The following is a 17571-nucleotide window of genomic DNA, read 5'->3' on the forward strand; positions in this document are numbered from 1 at the left end:
GCTGGGAGAATCATTTCTCTCTTGTCTAGGAGGGGACAAATCTGGGGAGTCATGCCGCACTCGCCTCGGCGGTGAGTTGTCTGGGGAGTCGTGACGCTGTTGCCTAAGAGAGAAGGAAAAGCTTCAAATAAGAGTCAGCTTATTCATTTTGCTTTCTTGTCTTCAGAGCAGAAACAGAAACCAGACAGGATCAGTGAAGCTAACAGTAGGGTACCATACAGCGATCTGCATTACTAAGCCACAGAATTCCCAAAACAGATCCCAGAAACACTCCAAGACAACTCAGATCACAGAAAAACTTTAACAGTATCACTTTAAACTCTCCATTAACCCTTGTAATACTCAAACTATAAAACCTACTACGCACCCTCAAATAATCACCTTCTCATAATACAATACTCCTTCACACCGTCTCAATCTGACCTCTGATCGCGGAACATTCCACAACTACCTCAGAAAAGAGGCATATTGTAACACCACCATCCTCACTACGTTCCACATCTACCGCTGATCATCGCTCAGATTGCCCTGATATTGTCAAAGAACTGTGGGATAATTGCTCATGGACCTTGTAGAAACCCAAACAACATGCTAGCTGGAAGCTCCTCTCCCCCAGCCAGAGCAGATTCACCAGGAGAAAAGGTATCCTGGTGTAAGCTGCTTCTCACACTTTGCTGCAGACCTTGAAACTACAGAACGCAACAAGTGAAAACAGAAAAAAGGATTCATCAATGCTAGAGTTTGCAGCAGGAGATCCATACCTTGTGGTAGGCTTGGCAGGTACTGAAATGTCTGAGCTTTGTGAATCTTCATTCTGATCTGAATGAAAAACAATCAGTAAGTCATTATGGTTCTTCATAATTACTTTCATTTTGTGATTTCATTGTTTGGAACCGTAAAAACATTCAGGCAGAAGAGCCAGCAAGATCCACCCTCACCTCCTAAAAGTTTCCATTTAGTGTTTGTTCGGAACTCCTCCATGAGCTTCACTTCATCCGGACGCTCATCAATGAACTCTGCCACCTGAAGATGAAATACCAGACTACACAACACAGCTTAAAAAGTAAAAGGATCTACCTATCTAAACCAAACAATTAGCTATTCCTTCACTAGAAAAAATGGATCCAAGGTCTCTGCTTTCAGCCTCTCTCTTCCCTATCTGTTTCAGTGTTTCTCTTCTCCGTGCCTATATTCCCAGCCAGCACCCAGCACATTCTACAGCTGTTCCACTCCCTCTGCCTCATCCCCCCCCCCGCCCCGCTTTTTTCAGGCTCTAACAGCCATCCCACAGGCCCTGCCCCACACTTTCGGTGTTTATAAGCGGCTCCAAACATAACCGTCCCAGATACAGACTACTCGCCCCTCCATGACGACCAGGCCCGGGCCTACGTGCTCACCACGGGCATGTCGCTTTCGTCCTCCTCCTCTTCCTTCTCGGGCACGGCGGCGATGCTGCTCCAGCCCACGTCGTCATCCACGATCCGCATCCTGAGGGCGGAGAGAGGGCCACCATCAGCGGAGCGCCCGCCCGAGGCCCGCAGGCCGCGCCGGGAGGAGGAAAAAGATGTAGGCCCCAGGGGAGGCCACGGCCTGCGCGGGCCGTGTCCCCCACACTCACCCGGCTCTACCGGAGCCGCTCGGAGGCTTCTTTTTGCGGCGGCGGCGGGGCTGCGCGGCGGGCGGGCCGCTGAGGTAGCGCTGCAAGTACTGCGCTTTGGAGAGCCCCTGCGCTGCCATGGCACCGCGACCGGAAGTGAAGGACCGCGCGTCGCAGTTTGGGGCGGGGCTATGGGCGGAACTTCCGGCGTCGCGGCGCGGAGCAGTGGGCGGCGCCCCATGGCGGGACGGTTGGTGGGCGGGGCCTCGCCCTCGGGGGGGTGGGGTCACGCCGAGGGGCGGGGCGCCCAGCTCTGCCCTGCCAACACGCGAGCACCTGCATCGAGACATCGCTTTATTGGCACACAGCACAGCGCCCGGGGCCCCTGCGCTCCAGCAGCCGCGCAACCAGCTTTTAAATAACCCCTCCCCAACAGCCCCACCAGGAACTTCTTCCTTGCTCTTCCAGCGGCATGGGAAGGAATGAGTTCTGCTCCTCACAGCGCTGACAGGGCTGCTTCGCCCCGCGCTGCTATCGGCCCGAGGCCGGCGCTGTCTCATAGCCCTCGGTCTTCATGTCGTTGAGGCCCAGGTCTTCGTTCTGCTCGAACGTGCGCTCATAGTGCTCCACCTTCAGCTCCGGGTCCTCCTCTGGGGCGTACACGTTCTGCGGGCAGAGAAAAGCTTCCTGCACAGCTTGTCCGAGCCTCGGGCTGTAAATGCTTCAGTAGTGCTGCAGAACTTCAGGCAGATTTAAATCCAACCACTGCACCAAGGGTAAGACCTGTCCTTCATGCCAGACTACATCATTCAGTCCAGACAGGGCTACCAGCTTCTCTGATATCAGAGAGCTGACGCTGCTCCCACCTTCCTTCCCACAAAGCCACCAGCAGTTTTCCTTCCCTGGGCAGAGCCTGCAGAAGCCCACTCAGTACCCAAGCCCAAAAGGAACCCTGACAGCCAACATGCATCAAGGAAAATAAGAAATTACACTCAAGCTGTTCAGAATACTTCAAGTCTGAGTGCACAACTCCGTACCTGAAGATAGCTGTTGCCTGCAGGGTCATCCATTACAAAGAGAGCCTTTGTCTTTCCTTCAATTATCTGCAGAAAGAGAGCAGCACGTCAATAGTTTAAGGCTTCTTCTAATCCTTCAGTACTTCTAGCACCAGCAGATTCATGGCACACTTCAGAGTTCTAACATCTTCCTCAGTAACAGCACTAGCTTGACAAAATGCGACAGCACGAAGGGCAAGTGGGGAACAGCTTGAAGAGGTACGGTGACACTTTAGCAAGGAGTTAACACACTTCAAAACAGCAAAAATGATGGCAAAACCACGTTACAGTTGGAGTTAAGAGTATACTTACCTCCTGCAATCTGCCAATGAACTCCTGCAGCTTTTCTGTTTTGCTTGGAGTAGAGCTGTCCCCCAAGGTGAATGGGTTTCTCTCAACCTAGAAGAGCAGACCCAGGCATTAACGCAGCACAGAAAGCCAGCACCAAAGCCCCCTCGCCACAGGCAGACTAAATATTAATACAGAGGGGTCTGAGCTCTGCTGGGTGTTGAGAAGTGCCCTTCAGGCAGAGTGCAAGGACTCAAGCTGACAGCATGACCAAGTCTGACCCACGCTGCCACCAAACCAGTGGGATACAGGAGCTGGAGACAAGAATCCACAAGTACAACTGACACACTATGCTGAGAAGGGAACAAGAAGCACACAGGGGAGTGCACTGCTCCTCCCTGAGAAAAACAAGCCCCTTTGGCAACAGAGAACCACTCACCAAGTCTTTGATATCTTTCAGCAGCCCTTCCAGAGTGGTGAATTTCCCTCCCAGTGCTCCCATTCCCAGCTCAAATTCCAGCTCTGGAATCTCCACACTGCACGTTTCCGACTGCAACAGAGAATGCACATGAATCCCGACAGCTCCACTCCTCAGGGAACAGCCAGGCCACCGTGCACCCTTCACAGGAGCCAAGGACGGAGGCACCTGAAGGCTCATTACCTTTAGGATGTCTCTTGTCATGTCTGAAGGATCAGTAATTCTAAAGGTAATCCTGGTGCCTTGGGGTTCAATTGCTCCTCCAGACTTCACCTAGGAACACCTGGCAGTCAGCAGACAGGACTTTTGTACTTGAGTCAGGCCAGGATGCTCTCAGAGGGCCTGCCCTGGCAGCTCAGCTTGCTGTGCAAAGGCTACTCCAGATGTGAAGACAACCCCTCAAAACCAGGGAACACACACAGGTCTGGAGATGGATTATCCTCATTCATTAAATGGAGCTCTTCAAGACACAAAATTCTCTCACTCATTTAAGGAACGCGGGACTCTGGTCAGTGAGTCTGAGAAACTCCTACCCACCAAAGCACAGAAGAACACACTCCCCAGCACCCAAAAAGGAAAAAAAAAAAAAAAAGAGGTCAGTAGTTTACCTCATTTGTTCTGTGCCCGCAGGAGTCACAGTTTGTGGCCATGATAATCACTTCCTTGAAGTGTGGGATTTCTGGAGCAGACAGTCAAGAAAAATTCAACAGAAGAAAAATTTAAGAGTGGCCTGCAACTTCTACTCAAAATAATTTATTTGTGCCTTATGGACGCAGCAGGAATAGGTCTAGGGCAGCTCACAAAGCAGCCCTCACCCTGGCTTTTGCAAAGACCTCAGCAGAAGACACCCATGTGGGCCCGTTCCATCACTCAAAGGATACGCACTAGCTTCATGTTTGTGTTAGCTGGAGCATTGCACTCGGGACAGTTGGTGTTGAACTGCAGTACCTAGAGAACAGGAATGAAAAGGACAGTCAGAGAGCATCAGCCAGCCCTGGAAGCCTGCCCCACGTGCAGTCACCTGCACAGAGCTATCACTACCTTGCAAAAATCACCCACCTCGTTCCTCAAATCCTCTGCAGAATCAGCTGGCTTCTCATCCAACTCCTCTTCCTGCAACAGAAGAGGCCAGAAGCAATATTAACTTCCTCTCTAATTCAGGGTCTCCCAGGAAGTGAGGGGCAGATCGGTCCTGAGGGCACGCCCAGGCCAGCTGGCCTTGCACGTGAGGAAAGCTGACACCACCTCACCAGCAACAGAGAGGGCAAGGCTGAGCAGGAAGGGAGCACAACACCTCCACGTTACCTCAAGACCCAACATGGCAGCCTGCTGGGGAGTCCGTTTATAATAAGTGACTACAAGAGCTTCATCTTTCTGTGGTGCGTGGGGATTCTCCACAAAGCTGTTCCCTGAAGGATCATCTATGATCTATAGGAGAAGAGAGCCACAGGAAGCCTTAGGAAGCCAGCCCACACCTCCAACAGAATGGGTCTGCTCTCCTGGACATACTTACAAATGTGAAAGGGGAATGTACTTCTTTCAGCTGCTTTAACTTAGTAATGAACTCATCTATTTTACTTGCCACCTCTTTGTCTGTTGCCTGCAAGAGGACACATTTGAGACTGATATCAGGGGCAACTCAGAGCTGAAGATAACACCATCAAATAGCAAAAACCAGAGCTCACAATACACTTAGCAGAGCGTAAAGCCAATAGGTGGGGGAGAAACAAAGTAAGCGTTTGTCAAGCAAGCATCTTAAGAGATTCCTCTCACACAGCTCCTTACCCTGCGGACAGGCTGGTCCTGCTCCAGACCCACGACAGCTCTGTCAATTATGCCTTCAATGGTGGTAAGAACTTGACAGGGAACGAAACAGAAGAGCTGCATTAAGTACACCGCAGCAGTGCTCCCAAACCTGACAACTTGCCCTGACTACACGCACAGACAGGAAGGCTGTTCTTCAAACCCTGCCTACTACATGACAGAGGCATGCAAGTGGGCGCAGGCCACATACCCACCTCCCTTCTGGGAGAAGGCAGGGATCTCAAAGTCCAGCTCTGGAATTCGAACAGTGGCACAGTCAGTCTTCACAATCTCCCTGTTCATATCCTGCACACAACAGTTCACAAGCAGCATTAGGACTAGGAGCTCCCACACCCTAAGTGCCCAGACTGGGGCACGCACCTCTTGCGGAAGCAGCAGCACTAGCTTCAGGGCAGCTTTAGCAGCCTCCCCCCTTGTTGTGAGGCAGAAATGGGAAAAACAGACCATCCCAGTTTGAAGTTACACCTGCAGAGTCCACACAGCAGCCAGCCCAAACTCCTGCCTCACCCACCCACTCAGGAGGGGCATACTCCTCACAACCTCTGCAGCTCTGGTGAGAGAGCTGCAGGTGCTGTTCACTGCAGACACCAGAGCAAGGGACCAACGAGCTGGCAAGAGGAATGGGGTACGCAGGAAGATACTTACTATACACAGAAGTGCATTAGTCAAACATATATTTTGGGTTTAACTGGTTAATACCAAAAATAAAGTTATTTCTCAAACGGAACAGGAGCTTTTAATCGTAAGTAAGACCAGCATGTAAGGAATGAAGGCGCACACAGGGCAGCTCTGAGGTAGCTCTCTCTGCTTCCCTTCGATACAGACCCAGCTGTTTGCCGGGGGATGAGGGGCAGGCTGTGCTGCTCACCTGCCGGGAGGCCACGGCCAGGGCATAGCGCACACCCTGCTCCTGGATCCGGCCCGCCGACTGGATCTCGGTGTTGGACCAGGAGCAGCTCTCGCAGGCGAAGGAGCTGACGATGATCTCTTTGAAGAAGGGAATCCTGGTGAGCAGGAGCCGCGTCACCCCCTGCAGCAGCGAGGAGCCCGATGGAGCCGGGGCGCGGCCTGCACGGCCCTGCCCTGCGGGGCCCCGTCCCCACGCGCCCACCGCGCTCCGGCCTCCCGCGGGCCTCTCTCCGCCAGCACGCCCCTACGCCCTTTCCCACCGCCACCCCTTTCCGCCCTCACGTTGCGGAAGCAGTTCATGCACAAGGATTCGATCTCCGCCGGCTGCTGCTCGCCATCCTCGGCGCTGAGGGGCCGGAACAGGGCAGTCCCCCCGGTACCCGCGGCCTCCACCGCGCCCAGCGCCGACATGTTGGCCGGGCCGCCACCAACGCGCCTGCGCACCGCGCGGCCACGTGACGGTGGAAGTGTCACGTGACGGGGGAAAAATCACGTGAGGAGGGAGGTGTAGGGGGCGGTGATGGTGGCGGAGGAGGCGAGGCCTGGTGGCTCGGAGCCTTTATTGCGCCCGGCCCCGCTCCCCCCACCCCGTGCCCGGCCGTCAGGGCGCGTCCCCGCCGCGCTCGCTCAGGCTGCGCGACAGATCCCGCCACAGCGCGTCCAGGCTGGCCCGCAGGTCCTCCAGCGGGGCCGGGCTGCCCGCGGCCTCCTCCGAGTGATGGGGCCGGGAGGACAGCTTCAGCCTCATGTCCTCCGTCTCCTGGTGCACGGCCCGCGTGAAGTCCTGGATCTGGAGATAGGTGTCCCTGCGGAACTCCTCGATGCGCCGCTGCACCTCACGGGCCATCTCCTCGGCGTAGCGCTCCCCGGGGCCGCTGGGGCGAAGGCTCAGCTTGGCCTTCAGCTGCTCCAGGTTGCGCTGGATGTTGCGGTGCAGGTCCCGCGCGTTCTGCGTCAGCTTGGCGGACAGCTCTCGGATGTGCTGGTTGAGCTGCTCCGGGCTGGCGGGGCTGTGCGGGACCACGTTCCTGTGCAGCTCCTCCACTGAGCGCTGGATCTCGCTCACCAGCCTGTCGGCGTACGGCTGGAAGATGTCCTTCACCTGGTCCGTGTGGAAGGCGATCTTGTCGGCGTAGTGAGCCATGAAGCGCTGCACTTCGTCCACGCCGTCCAGCAGCTGAGCCGCCACGTCGCGGCTGGGCGTCAAGTGCCGCTGCAGCTCCCGCGCGCGCAGGGACACCTGGTCCAGCAGCTCCTCGGTGAAGGGCTGCAGCTGGTAGCGGAGGTCTTCCAGGTGCTTGCCGACTCTGTGGTGCACATCGTCCACATAAGGGGACAGTTTCACTCTCAGGCTCTCCAGCTCCTTCCTGATGAGCTTCCGCAGGCTGTCAGAGTCGTGGTAGAGCCGTGGCTGGATGCCTCTGTTGAGAGGCGCCAGCTTCTCAAGGAAGTTCCCCACGGTGCTGACCCCATCCTGGAAGCTTTCCTTCAGGTTTCTGTACAAGACAGCGGACACAGTTAATAAAGCGCTACTGACTTACAGGAAGGGAACGAGCTTTATGTCCAGCTCTTCTCAGTGGGGCGTGAGCCCCAGGAGCAGGATACTCACGTGAACTCCCTGCCCAGCTTGCTGCCCTGCGCCTGCTCCAGGCTGTCCTTGTCACTGGTCAGCTGGCTGAGGTACTCCCAGAAGCCACTGCGTGCCAGCTCGGCTGGTGACACTGCAAGGAGAAGGGCAGTGGTTAGTGGAGCAGCTCGCGGAGCTGGGGACACAGAGCAAGGCTTGGGGAAACACAGAGCAGCTGGGTTGGTTGAATGTGGGTGTGGGGTGGGGTGCTCTTGGGCTTCAGCGTGTGTTCTACCCGTTCTGTGTCACCTGGGAACCCACTCCCGAAGTGACTGAGGGGCACAACCGCAAGGGCTTCGCCGTCCTGCAGGGCCCCGTGCCTGCAGCAGCCACCACCAGCTCTGCTGATGACTCACTCTGAGTCACGAGGTAGTGTGAGGATGGGGACAGGTCGGCACACAGCGGTCATGGGACGGGTTCAAGGGAACTTGGAAACCCATCACGGGGCCAGAGCTGCTGTGCCATGTGAGCGGTGGCCGCCTCTGCTCTGCAGTGGCTGTTGCCAGAGCTCCCCCGTCCCCTACTCTGCCCCATCCCCTTGCCACCGGGCAGCCCGGAGCCACATAGACACCAACCTGGCAGAGTGGCCAGGAGGGTGAGCAGAAGCGCAGCCTTCAGCGACATGATCTGCTGCAGGAGGAAGAGAGAAGGGGAGCGTTAGTTCGTGCTGCAGTGCAGCTCTCTGTCCCACGAGCCATCCGTCCCTGCATTTCGCTCCCCGATTTTACCTCACTTCTGGGGCCAGGAGTAGCGCTGCTCCCGAGTGGGGCTGCCCAGCGAGGTCGGACGCGTTCTGCCAGAGGCCGGGTGCCCCCAGCGCAGGGAGCACAGCGAGGCTGCACCTCTGCCCTGCACCTGGCTGCTGTCACCTCTTGCTGCGGCCAGGCACGGGTTCACTTTATATACCCATCTGCGGGCAGCAGAAGAGCTCGGCGATAAGCGCATCCACCTGGGTAGGTTTTTTGGACCTCACTCCATGTAAATACAACGTGGAGGTTCAGCGGCGTGCCTGGGGGATGACGTGAGTGCCCATCACCTGACCGCTGCACGTGCCCTGCGCCAGCCGGACTGTGGCCATCCGGCCTGACCTTAACCCCCAGGGCTGCACTGAGCCCTCCCCAGCATCTCCCAGCGGGCGGATAAGTTGTTGTTGTGCCAGTGATAACGGGCCCTCGCTGTTTGCTCTGTGGGCTCCTCAGGATGGAGCTGACCTTCGCTCCCACCTGACCTTTGTATCATGGAGCGAATTCCTTGTGCCCGGGATGAGGGGTCTGTTGTGAGGGGAATGGGGGAGCAGAGCAGGGAGTGCCTGGGCCGGAGTGTGGTCCTGGGATGTGGGCTGACTAATTGCAAATTGTGAGCAGCTACTTCCCTACAGAATGCCAAAGGCTCAGTGGTTTTGTGTATCTCTTTTACCAGTTTTCCCCCAAGAAGTATACCAGTGCTCTCGGTGCAGGTCTTGTCCCCCTGCTCTGAGCAGAAGAGTGCCCATGGCAGCAATGCACGGGCTGCTGCAGAGCTCCTCCTGCCTGACTGCTGACCCCGGGCTTTGAAATATTTGCTCTGAAGCAACCCAGCAAACAGTGGCAGGAGCAAACCTGCTGGAACCCGGCACCTCCAGGGATGCCCCCACATAGACGGTGCTGGGGCTGGGGGCCAAAGTCCGGCCCTGTTCCCTGCTCTGTGCAAACACTTCTGCATGCGGGGTCACCCCTGGGAGTACTCTGCCATTGTGCAGCACCCCATTGTGTGTCACCCATCCTCAGTGGGCTCTGGGGCTGGGGGCCGGGGTCCCGCTGGGGGCAAGGGGCCGGAGCAGGGCAGCGCAGAGCTGCAGAGCTGCAGAGCTGCAGAGCGCCTGAGGCCCGGCCATGAGGAGTGAGGTGCTCAGGTTTACACCTTCCCCTCCAGAGCCCCAGGGTAGTCCATGTATCACCAGGACCGTGATGCGGTGACATCCCAGGCTCCAGTTCAGGCTCCCTGGGACCCAAATTCCGAGGTCACCTGGAGACCAGGATGGCTGCAGAAGGACGGACACAGACCACGGGGTGCATCACAAAGTGCCAGTTTATTTCTGCCACGGGGAGAAGGCGTGATTGCTCTGGGTGCCAGGGAGTGCTCAGCTCTCCGCCTGCTCCGTGGTGCTGAGGAAGGCGGCCACCTTCTCCCGCACCTCCTTCTCCAGGAGGTCCAGGTGGTCCTCCACGCCGGCAGCGCCCGAGTCCAGCTTCTGCCGCATCTCCTCCAGCCTCTGCACCAGCTGCTGCCGGAAGGTCTCGCTGATGGGGGCCGCCTGCTGCCGGAACGCCTCCACCGCCTGCGCCACGCGTTCATCCAGCTGCTGTGCCAGCGGGGCCAGCCGCTGCCGCACGGCCTCAGCATCACCACCCAGCACCTGCCGCAGCTCCTGGGCCAGCGGGCTGAGCTGGGCACGCATCTCCTCCGAGCTGGCGGCCAGGCGGGAGCGCAGCTCCTCGGCCGCCCGCTCCATCTGCAGCGAGAGGCTCTCCAGCTGCCGGTTGAGGCCGTCCTGCACCTCCTGGGCGTAAGGGCTGAGCCCCTTGCGCAGCCCCTCCACGCTCTGTGCCACCTGCCCCTTCAGCTCGTCGGCCAGCGGCGTCAGCTGCCCCTTCAGCCCCTCCACGCTGCTGTCGATTTGCTTCTGCAGCCGCTCGGCGTAGGGGCCGAGGGAGGCCTGGATGCTGTCGGTGCTGTCCTGCAGCCGCTCCCGCAGCTCGGTGGTGTAGGGCTCCAGCGCCCGCCGCAGCTCCCCGGTGCCGCGGTCCACCTGCGAGCGCAGCTCGTCGGCGTAGGGGCTCAGCTTGGCCTGCAGCTCACGGATGTTGGTGCCGATCTGCTGGTGCACCTCGTCGGCGTAGGGAGCCAGCTTGGCCTGCAGCTCGGCCAGCTCGCGCCGGATCTGCTCCTTCAGCCGCTGCGAGTCCTGCACCAGCTGCGCCTGCAGCTCCGTGGCAAAGGGCACCAGGCGCCGCTGCAGCTCCTCGGCGTAGGAGTTCACACTCTGCAGGTTGCTCTGCAGCAGGGTGCTGGGGAAAGCAGGCAGTCAGTGCCCCGTGTCCGACACCCAGCACCCAGCACCTAGTGCCCAGCATCCGACACCCAGCATCCATCTCCCGGCACTCAGCAGCCAGCACCCTGCGCCCTCCCCTGCCCGCAGCCCCAGTGCCCAGGCCCCTCTGCTCACTTGAGCTGCTTGGTGATCTCGGCTTGCTGCAGCTGATCCACGGTCTCTTTGGCATTGCTGCCCAGCTCGGTGAAGTACTTCCAGAGCACAGTGGCCACCTGGTCGGCGCTGACGTCGGCCCGCGTCCCTGCAGGCACACGGGCACAGGGTCAGAGCTGACTCCCATCCCGCCCCGAGGCACGGCCACGTGCTCAGCCCCGCCATCCCCCTACGGGACGGGGACCCCGCGCTGCCTCACCTGCCACGGCCAGGAGCACCAAGAGGAGGGCGGCCGCTTTCGGCGACATCCTGAGCGCTGCCAGCGAGGCTTCGTGCACTGCTGCGGGCTGTGGGACCTGCAGTGCCGGCAGCGCCCGCCGCTATTTATGCACCTGAGCGGCCACGCCGGCTTCCACGCAGGCCTGCACCACGGGCTTGGACTTTAGCAAGGTCGCGACGTGGAAGCACCTGACGTGTGCGCAGCGCTGAGATCACGGCGGCAATGCCAGCGCACGGCGGGGTGCCAGGAGCCAGAGCTGCCAGGGTGTGTTGGGTATGGCCTGCAGGGGTGGGGGGGACGTGGGGCTGAGACCCTGTTGGGGCAGGGAGGGGACAGAATGGGCATGGAGGCAGGAGGGGACGTGCCACAATTGGGCACAGTGTGTGGCTGGCGAGGTGATGGCAAAGTGCGGGGAGCCACAGCCATGGCCTCGTCTCCAGGTGTTCGGGGTTGAGGACACAGCCTGGACACTGCCACCCACACCCCTGCTTTTGCAGCCCCCACCCCCAGCAGAGTTGTCCCTGCAGCATCCCGTGTCTGCAGTGGGTGCCACTGGATGTCACCCTTGTGCTGTGTGTGCCCACGCCTGTCCCCACGGCCACCCTCACCCCGCGCACGTGTGTGCACACGCACATGCACAGCCCCAGCCCTGGCCCCTAGGGATTTCTCAACCCCTGCTGGCTAGGAAGAGGAGCCCATCCAAAGCAAACATGGCAGTGGGGAAAGGGCTCTGGGGATGCGCCACCTCCCTGCGGCCACACCACCAATGACTTTTGCACAAGTGGCTGTTGGAGAGGGTATAAATTGGGAACCCGGGGCAGCCCCCACCGAGCAGAGCCTAAGCACAGCGTGGCCAGGTGAGTGCAGGGCCCCTGGGACTGGAACCGACAGCCCGGGATGGAGCCGGGTGCCACGTCTGACCCCACACCACGTGCTCTGCTCTCTCCCCAGCCATGAAGGTCTCCATCCTGCTCCTGCTCGTCTGCACAGCCATCCTGGCGGTGGGAGCACGTAAGGGTGACGGGGAGCGAGGGGAGAGTGGGGTTTGGGGTGCACCGCTCCCATGCGCTTTGTGCTTGCAGGGGCTGATGCTCCCGACAAGACAGACGAGATGGTGAAGAAGGTGCAGGAGTACGTCAAGCAAGCCGCCGAGGCGGTCAAAACGGCCTTCACCACGGTGAACGAGTCAGAGGCAGCTCAGCAAGCCAGGTGCCACTGCGTGCCCCACCAGCACCCCATACCCCGCTGAGCACCGGTGTGCCCCCGGCGATGGGGATGGCACAGGGCAGGGGGAGCGGAGCTGAGCACAGCCGGACCCCGCTCTGACGTGGTCCCTTTGCAGGAGATGGCTGTCGGACAACACCGACCTGGTGAAGCAGCAGCTGGCGCGGCTGAGGGAGCAGCTGGTTGGGCTCTGGAAGGTGACGCCAACTGCGTAGCCCAGATCTGGGCTGGTGGGGGCAGACTGGGTGCGGGTCCTGCCCCCCCCCCCCCCCTCCCCATGCAGCACCATTTCCCTTTTGTTGTGGTTCTTGCAATAAAGTGGAGCTGGAGTGAGATGGCTGTGTCACTGGGCTGTGGGGCGGTGGAGGGAAGGCGGCGCTGCACCATGGACGTGTGTGTGGGGTGGTGAGGAGGTGGGTGTCCCCACTGTGAGTGAGCCTGGGGTCCAGCCAACACCCAGCCCGGTGTGGTGTCCTCAAGGTGCTCAGCACAAACAGGGCCATTTCTGGCTCAGCATCACTGTGGCTGTGTCCCAAGCAGAGCTGGGACCAGCACTGTGGGGCTCAGTGGTGGCGCTGGGAACAGCTAACCCTATCCCTAACCCAAGCCTAACCCTAACCCAGCTCCCCACCCTGCAGCCTCCCACCCCTCGCCCTATTGCCCCCTGCCCCAAGGACCCATCCCCACTCATGGCTTAGGTCCCCTTCCCCAGCATCCACTGCAAAGACTGAGTGAGCTCCAATAACTTAAGTCACTTTTATTTGACAAAAGAATGGCAAAGCTGAGACGGACTCCGGGTCAGGGAGGGAGAGGAGGGCACGGAGGGGTCCCCAAGGAGGACCCCCGGGGTCCGGCATGGCCTGGGGTCAGTCCCTGGGCCGGCAGCTCAGGCCACGCTCTTCTGGAGATCATCCAGGAGGCTGATTAAGCGGCTCTTGAGGCTCTCAGCGTAGGGGGTGAGGCGCTCCTTGAACTCCTGCAGCAGGGGTGTTACCTTCTCGCGCATATTGCTGAGATGCTCCACCACCTTGGCCTGGTACTCGGCGGCCTGGGGGATGCCCTTCTCGCGGATCTCCTCCAGCTTCTGGCTCAGCTTCTGCCGCAGTTCGTCGCTGTAGGGCGCCAGGTTCTTGCGCAGCTCCTCCACGTGCGCGCGCAGACGGTCCCGCGCCTCCTCGGCCACCGGGGTCAGCTTGGCCTGCATCAGCTCCACCTTCTGCTTGGTGAGCTCCTTCAGGTCCTGGGCCACGGGCGCCAGGCGCTGGCGGTACTGCTCCAGCTCCTCCGTCCACTTGGTGGAGAACTGGTCCAGGAAGGGCCGGATCTTCTCCTTCACCTCCTCCAGGTCCTTGGTCAGCTCGGCGCGCAGGGCCTCGGTGTCCTTCAGCCACATCTCACGCACCTCCCTGTAGTAGGGAGCCAGGTCCTCGCGCAGCTTGGCGGCCGCAGCGCTCAGCGTGTCCAGGTTGTCAGTCAGCTTCAGGCTGGGGAGAGCGGCACGGGGTCAGGTGTGGTGCGGGGATGGGGGGACATGAGGTGACAGGGACATGGGGACATATAGACACAGGGACACGGGGACACAGGGACACGGGAAAATGGGGATGTTGGGATATGGGGACATGGAGACACAGGGAGAGCGAGACATGGGGACACAGGGACACCACCACGCATCTCCCCACTTACTCAAGCTGTTTGCCCACAGCAGAGGACTCGAACTGGGCGATGGCATCCTTGCCGCTGGCCTTCACGGTTTCCAGGTAGACATCCACCATATCCCGAATGCGATCCAGGGGAGTCTGGGGGTCATCGTGCTGCCAGAAGGAGCGGGCCTGGGTGCCTGCGGGGACAGACAGCGCGTTAGAGCCGGGCAGATGGGAGGATCCCGCCCCACTGCTGTGCCCAGGACCCGTGGGTCAGAGCCCCACTGCTCGGGAGCTGCAAGCCCCGGGGCTGCGGGGAGCACCCGGCTGCGGTTTAATGCACAGAGCATTTGGGGAACGCTCTCTGCAGCGCCCGCACTGGGCTCACCCCATCCCCACTGCCCCGTTGGGACGTACCCGTCAGGAAGAGCACAGCGAGGGTCAGCACCACGCCTCTCATCTTCGGGCTGAACCTGGGGGCAGAGCGAGAAATTGGGTCCGGGGAAGCCCCGTGCGGGACAGGAGCCCCGACCCAGCCGCAGACCCCTGTGCTGCAGGGGGTCCCGGCGCTCGGCGCGGGCTCTTACCGGGGCTCTCCTGCCGCTGCTCCGCGCCGCTCGTCCCGTGTGAGCCCGCAGCTTCCCCACCGCCGCTATTTATGCAGGAGGGGCAGTTCCCGCAGGAGATAAGCCAGCGCTGCAGCCCAAGAAATCACTCCCAGGCGCAGGCGATGTGGCGCGTAGAGTTCAAGGATCGTGCGCATGGCCCGGGCGAGCGCGCCAAGGAGCTCCGGTTTGGCAGAGCCGCGAGCAAACAGGAGCTCCCCTGGGATGCGGCGTTGGCCAAGCGGCTGTTTACGCTGCGGGTGACCCAGATTCCTGGCCCCGCCGGGGCCCCTCGCAGCCCCCGGGGATTGGCCGAGAGCCCGGGGACCGGGCTTATACCCGCGGGGATTTGGCCGCCCGCACCCCAACCCCTCGTCCTCCTCCTGCCACCACCGCGGGTCCCCACCCCGTCCTTCCCCGGGTATGAGACCCCCACCGCTCCCATCCCGCCCGCGTCCCGCCGTGTCCCCGGTGCCGAGGGCTGGAGCCGTGCCCTGCAGCTGCCGCGCGCTCCCACCACGGTCCCCATGGAACTGAGCGGGGAACGGGCTCAGCCCCGAGCACGCAGCCAGGCTGCCCGCAGCACGGCCACCCCGCATCCCGGCCTCGGCCCCTCGTGAGCACAGCGTCCCCCGGTACCAGGGCTGAGCCCGAGGGGAGCAGAACCGGGGGCACAGACATGGGCACGGCCCCCAGGTAACGCTGCAGAGCCCACAGGCACGGGGTTAACAGCTGGGCTGGCTCATGGGTGGGCTGGTTAGGGGATGGGTTGGTTTATGGATGCACTAGTTAATGGCTGAGCTAACCGGTGGATGGGCTGGTTAATGGCCGAGCTGGTTAGTGGATGGGCTGCTTAGTGGATAGGTTGGTTAATGGATGCACTGGTTAGTGGATAGGTTTGTTAGTGGGTAGGTTCATTAATGGCTGGGTTGGTTAGTGGATAGGTTCGTTAATGGCTGGGTTGGTTAGTGGATGGGAAGGTTAGTGGATAGGTTTGTTAATGGCTGGGCTGGTTAATGGCTGGGTTGGTTAGTGGCTGAGTTGGTTAGTGGATAGGTTGGTTAGTGGCTGGGTTGGTTAGTGGNNNNGTTGGTTAGTGGATAGGTTGGTTAGTGGCTGGGTTGCTTAGTGGCTGGGTTGCTTAGTGGATGGGTTGCTTAGTGGATGGGAAGGTTAGTGGATAGGTTTGTTAAGGGCTGGGCTGGTTAATGGCTGGGCTGGTTAATAGCTGGGTTGGTTAGTGGATAGGTTGGTTAGTGGCTGGGTTGCTTAGTGGCTGGGTTGCTTAATGCTGTGGGGCAGCTGCTCACAGAGGAGCAATGCTCCCTGCTCTGGGGCAGCCCTGAGCCCACCTTCTGCGCCTGCATCCACCCCCCACCCCCTGCCGCGCTCCAGCAGCCCAGCTCCAGGGGCAGCTCTGCTCTCCCCCCCCTCCTCCCCTGTCTGTGGCTCCAGGTTTTCCCCCCGCCCCGAGCTCGTAGGGAAGCCGGGCTTTGGCAGGGAGCACACAACGAGCGGGTTGGGTGACCGGCACTGCCCTTCCCTGCAGGGACAGCGCTGTGCCCAGCACCGACCTGCAGCCCTGCAGCCCATCCGCCCCCGGCGTTGAGCAACAAGGCAAACAGAGAGCGAGGGAAGATCAGCATCATGGTTTTATTTGTCATGATCCCACTGTCCAACTCATTGACTAGTCGCAAGTGACCCACAAAAAAAAAAAAATAATAATAATAATAAATGGACTGAAGATTTACCCAAACTTGGTTTTTCTTTTTTTTTTTCTTTTTTTTTTTTCTTTTTAGTCCAACATAAATGAGGAAGGAAAAAAAAAATACTTCCGACATTTCCAAAAAACAGAAATAATAGCAAAGTATATTAATATACATTCAACATATACTGCGCGTATTGATTACTACAATACAAAGCAATGGTAAAAAACCAAACGAACGAGAAAAAAAAAAAAAAACAACAACAAAACCCAAGTGTGATCCTGCGAAATGGCACGGGCATAGCGAGTCCCTGCTGCGCTGGGTGCTTACTGAAGGGTCAACTCTCCCAGAAATACAGTGTCATGTAAACGAAAGGAAAACAACCAAAGGGACAGAGCCAAAGGCTTCCAGCAGCTCCTGGCCCCCCCGGCCCCCCCAGCTCCCCAGCTGCTGCTGCTGCTCAGCCAGGAGCCGCTGCTCGGCAGCTCGGGGCCTTTCCTCCTCTCCGTGCTGCAGACCCAGCGGGCGTTGCTGTGTTATTTTCCTGGGGACCAGGGGCTGGGGGGGGTGGGAAGAGGCATCGGTAGCGAGAGCGAATTCACCTCTGCCGTGCTGGTTTCACACTTCCTTCTGTGCAAATTCAGGAGGGCCGGGTCGATTCTTTTTTATTATTATTATTATTTTTTTTTTAATATATATATATATATCATTTTTAAATATTCCAAAAGTGTCATTAAGAAGAATTTCAGTTGTAGGTTGAAAGTCCCAAAAGGCAACGATGACACCGAGTGCTCCCCGGCTGCCGGGGGCTTTGCTTTCTCTCAGCCAAGGAAAGAATGAAAAGAAGAACAAAGAAGAGATCTATGCACGCCTGGACTGCATAAAGGAGAACACCACTCGCCACTGGCACGAGAGAGAAAACCAGTCACAATTACAATGTCATTAAAAGAAATAAAATACTTTGAACAGAAGGTGCAAGTCACAATTCATATAGAACAGAATCTAGTTAAAAATTTCTCTCAAACAGAAATTCCTTTCGCCTTTTATTAATAACAATAATAATAAAACAACATTTACCAAAAAAAAAAAAAAAACAAAACCAAGAAAACAAAAACGATTCCTGGGTGACCGGGAGGAAAAGCAAAGAAAACAAA

At 58.7% G+C, this 17571-nt stretch overlaps 6 protein-coding genes across 9 annotated transcripts in view; 1 reads left to right on the forward strand and 5 right to left on the reverse strand.

The window, feature by feature from the left end:
- BUD13 (BUD13 homolog) overlaps positions 1–1969 on the reverse strand; it is a 6962-nt gene extending 4993 nt beyond the window's left edge. The window contains exons 1-5 of the mRNA XM_021376044.1: positions 1619–1969; positions 1398–1488; positions 939–1023; positions 762–819; positions 80–103 (exon numbers count right to left, since the gene is read on the reverse strand). Of these exons, the coding sequence (XP_021231719.1) occupies positions 80–103; positions 762–819; positions 939–1023; positions 1398–1488; positions 1619–1947 (587 nt within the window). The 5' untranslated portion in view covers positions 1948–1969. The remainder of the gene's footprint in view (positions 1–79; positions 104–761; positions 820–938; positions 1024–1397; positions 1489–1618) is intronic.
- Positions 1939–6634, reverse strand: ZPR1 (ZPR1 zinc finger). Of its 2 annotated transcripts, none has more exons than XM_021376045.1 (14): positions 6434–6634; positions 6111–6272; positions 5437–5527; positions 5204–5274; positions 4932–5018; positions 4724–4846; positions 4478–4531; positions 4300–4366; positions 4027–4097; positions 3602–3691; positions 3380–3490; positions 2965–3051; positions 2635–2700; positions 1939–2263 (listed from the first exon to the last, which is right to left on the reverse strand). In XM_021376045.1, exons 1-14 carry the CDS (start codon positions 6560–6562, stop codon positions 2129–2131), a joined length of 1344 nt encoding a protein of 447 aa, XP_021231720.1. In that variant the 5' UTR covers positions 6563–6634; the 3' UTR covers positions 1939–2128. The 2 variants fall into 2 exon arrangements, with proteins under 2 accessions (XP_021231720.1, XP_021231721.1); XM_021376046.1 differs by having other exon boundaries at positions 6111–6246; positions 6434–6575.
- APOA5 (apolipoprotein A5) lies at positions 6729–9596 on the reverse strand. 2 transcript variants are annotated; one of them, XM_021376049.1, is made up of 4 exons: positions 8507–9596; positions 8354–8408; positions 7761–7872; positions 6729–7647 (listed from the first exon to the last, which is right to left on the reverse strand). In XM_021376049.1, the coding sequence occupies exons 2-4, from the start codon at positions 8400–8402 to the stop codon at positions 6753–6755; spliced, it is 1056 nt and encodes a 351-aa protein (XP_021231724.1). In that variant the 5' UTR covers positions 8403–8408; positions 8507–9596; the 3' UTR covers positions 6729–6752. The 2 variants fall into 2 exon arrangements, with proteins under 2 accessions (XP_021231724.1, XP_021231722.1); XM_021376047.1 differs by having other exon boundaries at positions 8354–9596.
- APOA4 (apolipoprotein A4) lies at positions 9633–11278 on the reverse strand. Its single transcript, XM_021376041.1, has 3 exons — positions 11222–11278; positions 10984–11110; positions 9633–10825 (listed from the first exon to the last, which is right to left on the reverse strand). Exons 1-3 carry the CDS (start codon positions 11268–11270, stop codon positions 9898–9900), a joined length of 1104 nt encoding a protein of 367 aa, XP_021231716.1. The 5' UTR covers positions 11271–11278; the 3' UTR covers positions 9633–9897.
- LOC110387668 (apolipoprotein C-III-like) lies at positions 11423–12801 on the forward strand. Of its 2 annotated transcripts, none has more exons than XM_021376043.1 (4): positions 11423–11506; positions 12194–12253; positions 12325–12451; positions 12585–12801. In XM_021376043.1, exons 2-4 carry the CDS (start codon positions 12196–12198, stop codon positions 12679–12681), a joined length of 282 nt encoding a protein of 93 aa, XP_021231718.1. In that variant the 5' UTR covers positions 11423–11506; positions 12194–12195; the 3' UTR covers positions 12682–12801. The 2 variants fall into 2 exon arrangements, with proteins under 2 accessions (XP_021231718.1, XP_021231717.1); XM_021376042.1 differs by lacking the exon at positions 11423–11506 and adding an exon at positions 11536–12099.
- Positions 13199–14822, reverse strand: APOA1 (apolipoprotein A1). Its single transcript, XM_021376305.1, has 4 exons — positions 14694–14822; positions 14524–14579; positions 14150–14303; positions 13199–13950 (listed from the first exon to the last, which is right to left on the reverse strand). The coding sequence occupies exons 2-4, from the start codon at positions 14564–14566 to the stop codon at positions 13353–13355; spliced, it is 795 nt and encodes a 264-aa protein (XP_021231980.1). The 5' UTR covers positions 14567–14579; positions 14694–14822; the 3' UTR covers positions 13199–13352.

Source organism: Numida meleagris, chromosome 23 (genome assembly GCF_002078875.1).
Source record: "Numida meleagris isolate 19003 breed g44 Domestic line chromosome 23, NumMel1.0, whole genome shotgun sequence".
In the NCBI taxonomy this organism is placed as follows: domain Eukaryota; kingdom Metazoa; phylum Chordata; class Aves; order Galliformes; family Numididae; genus Numida; species Numida meleagris.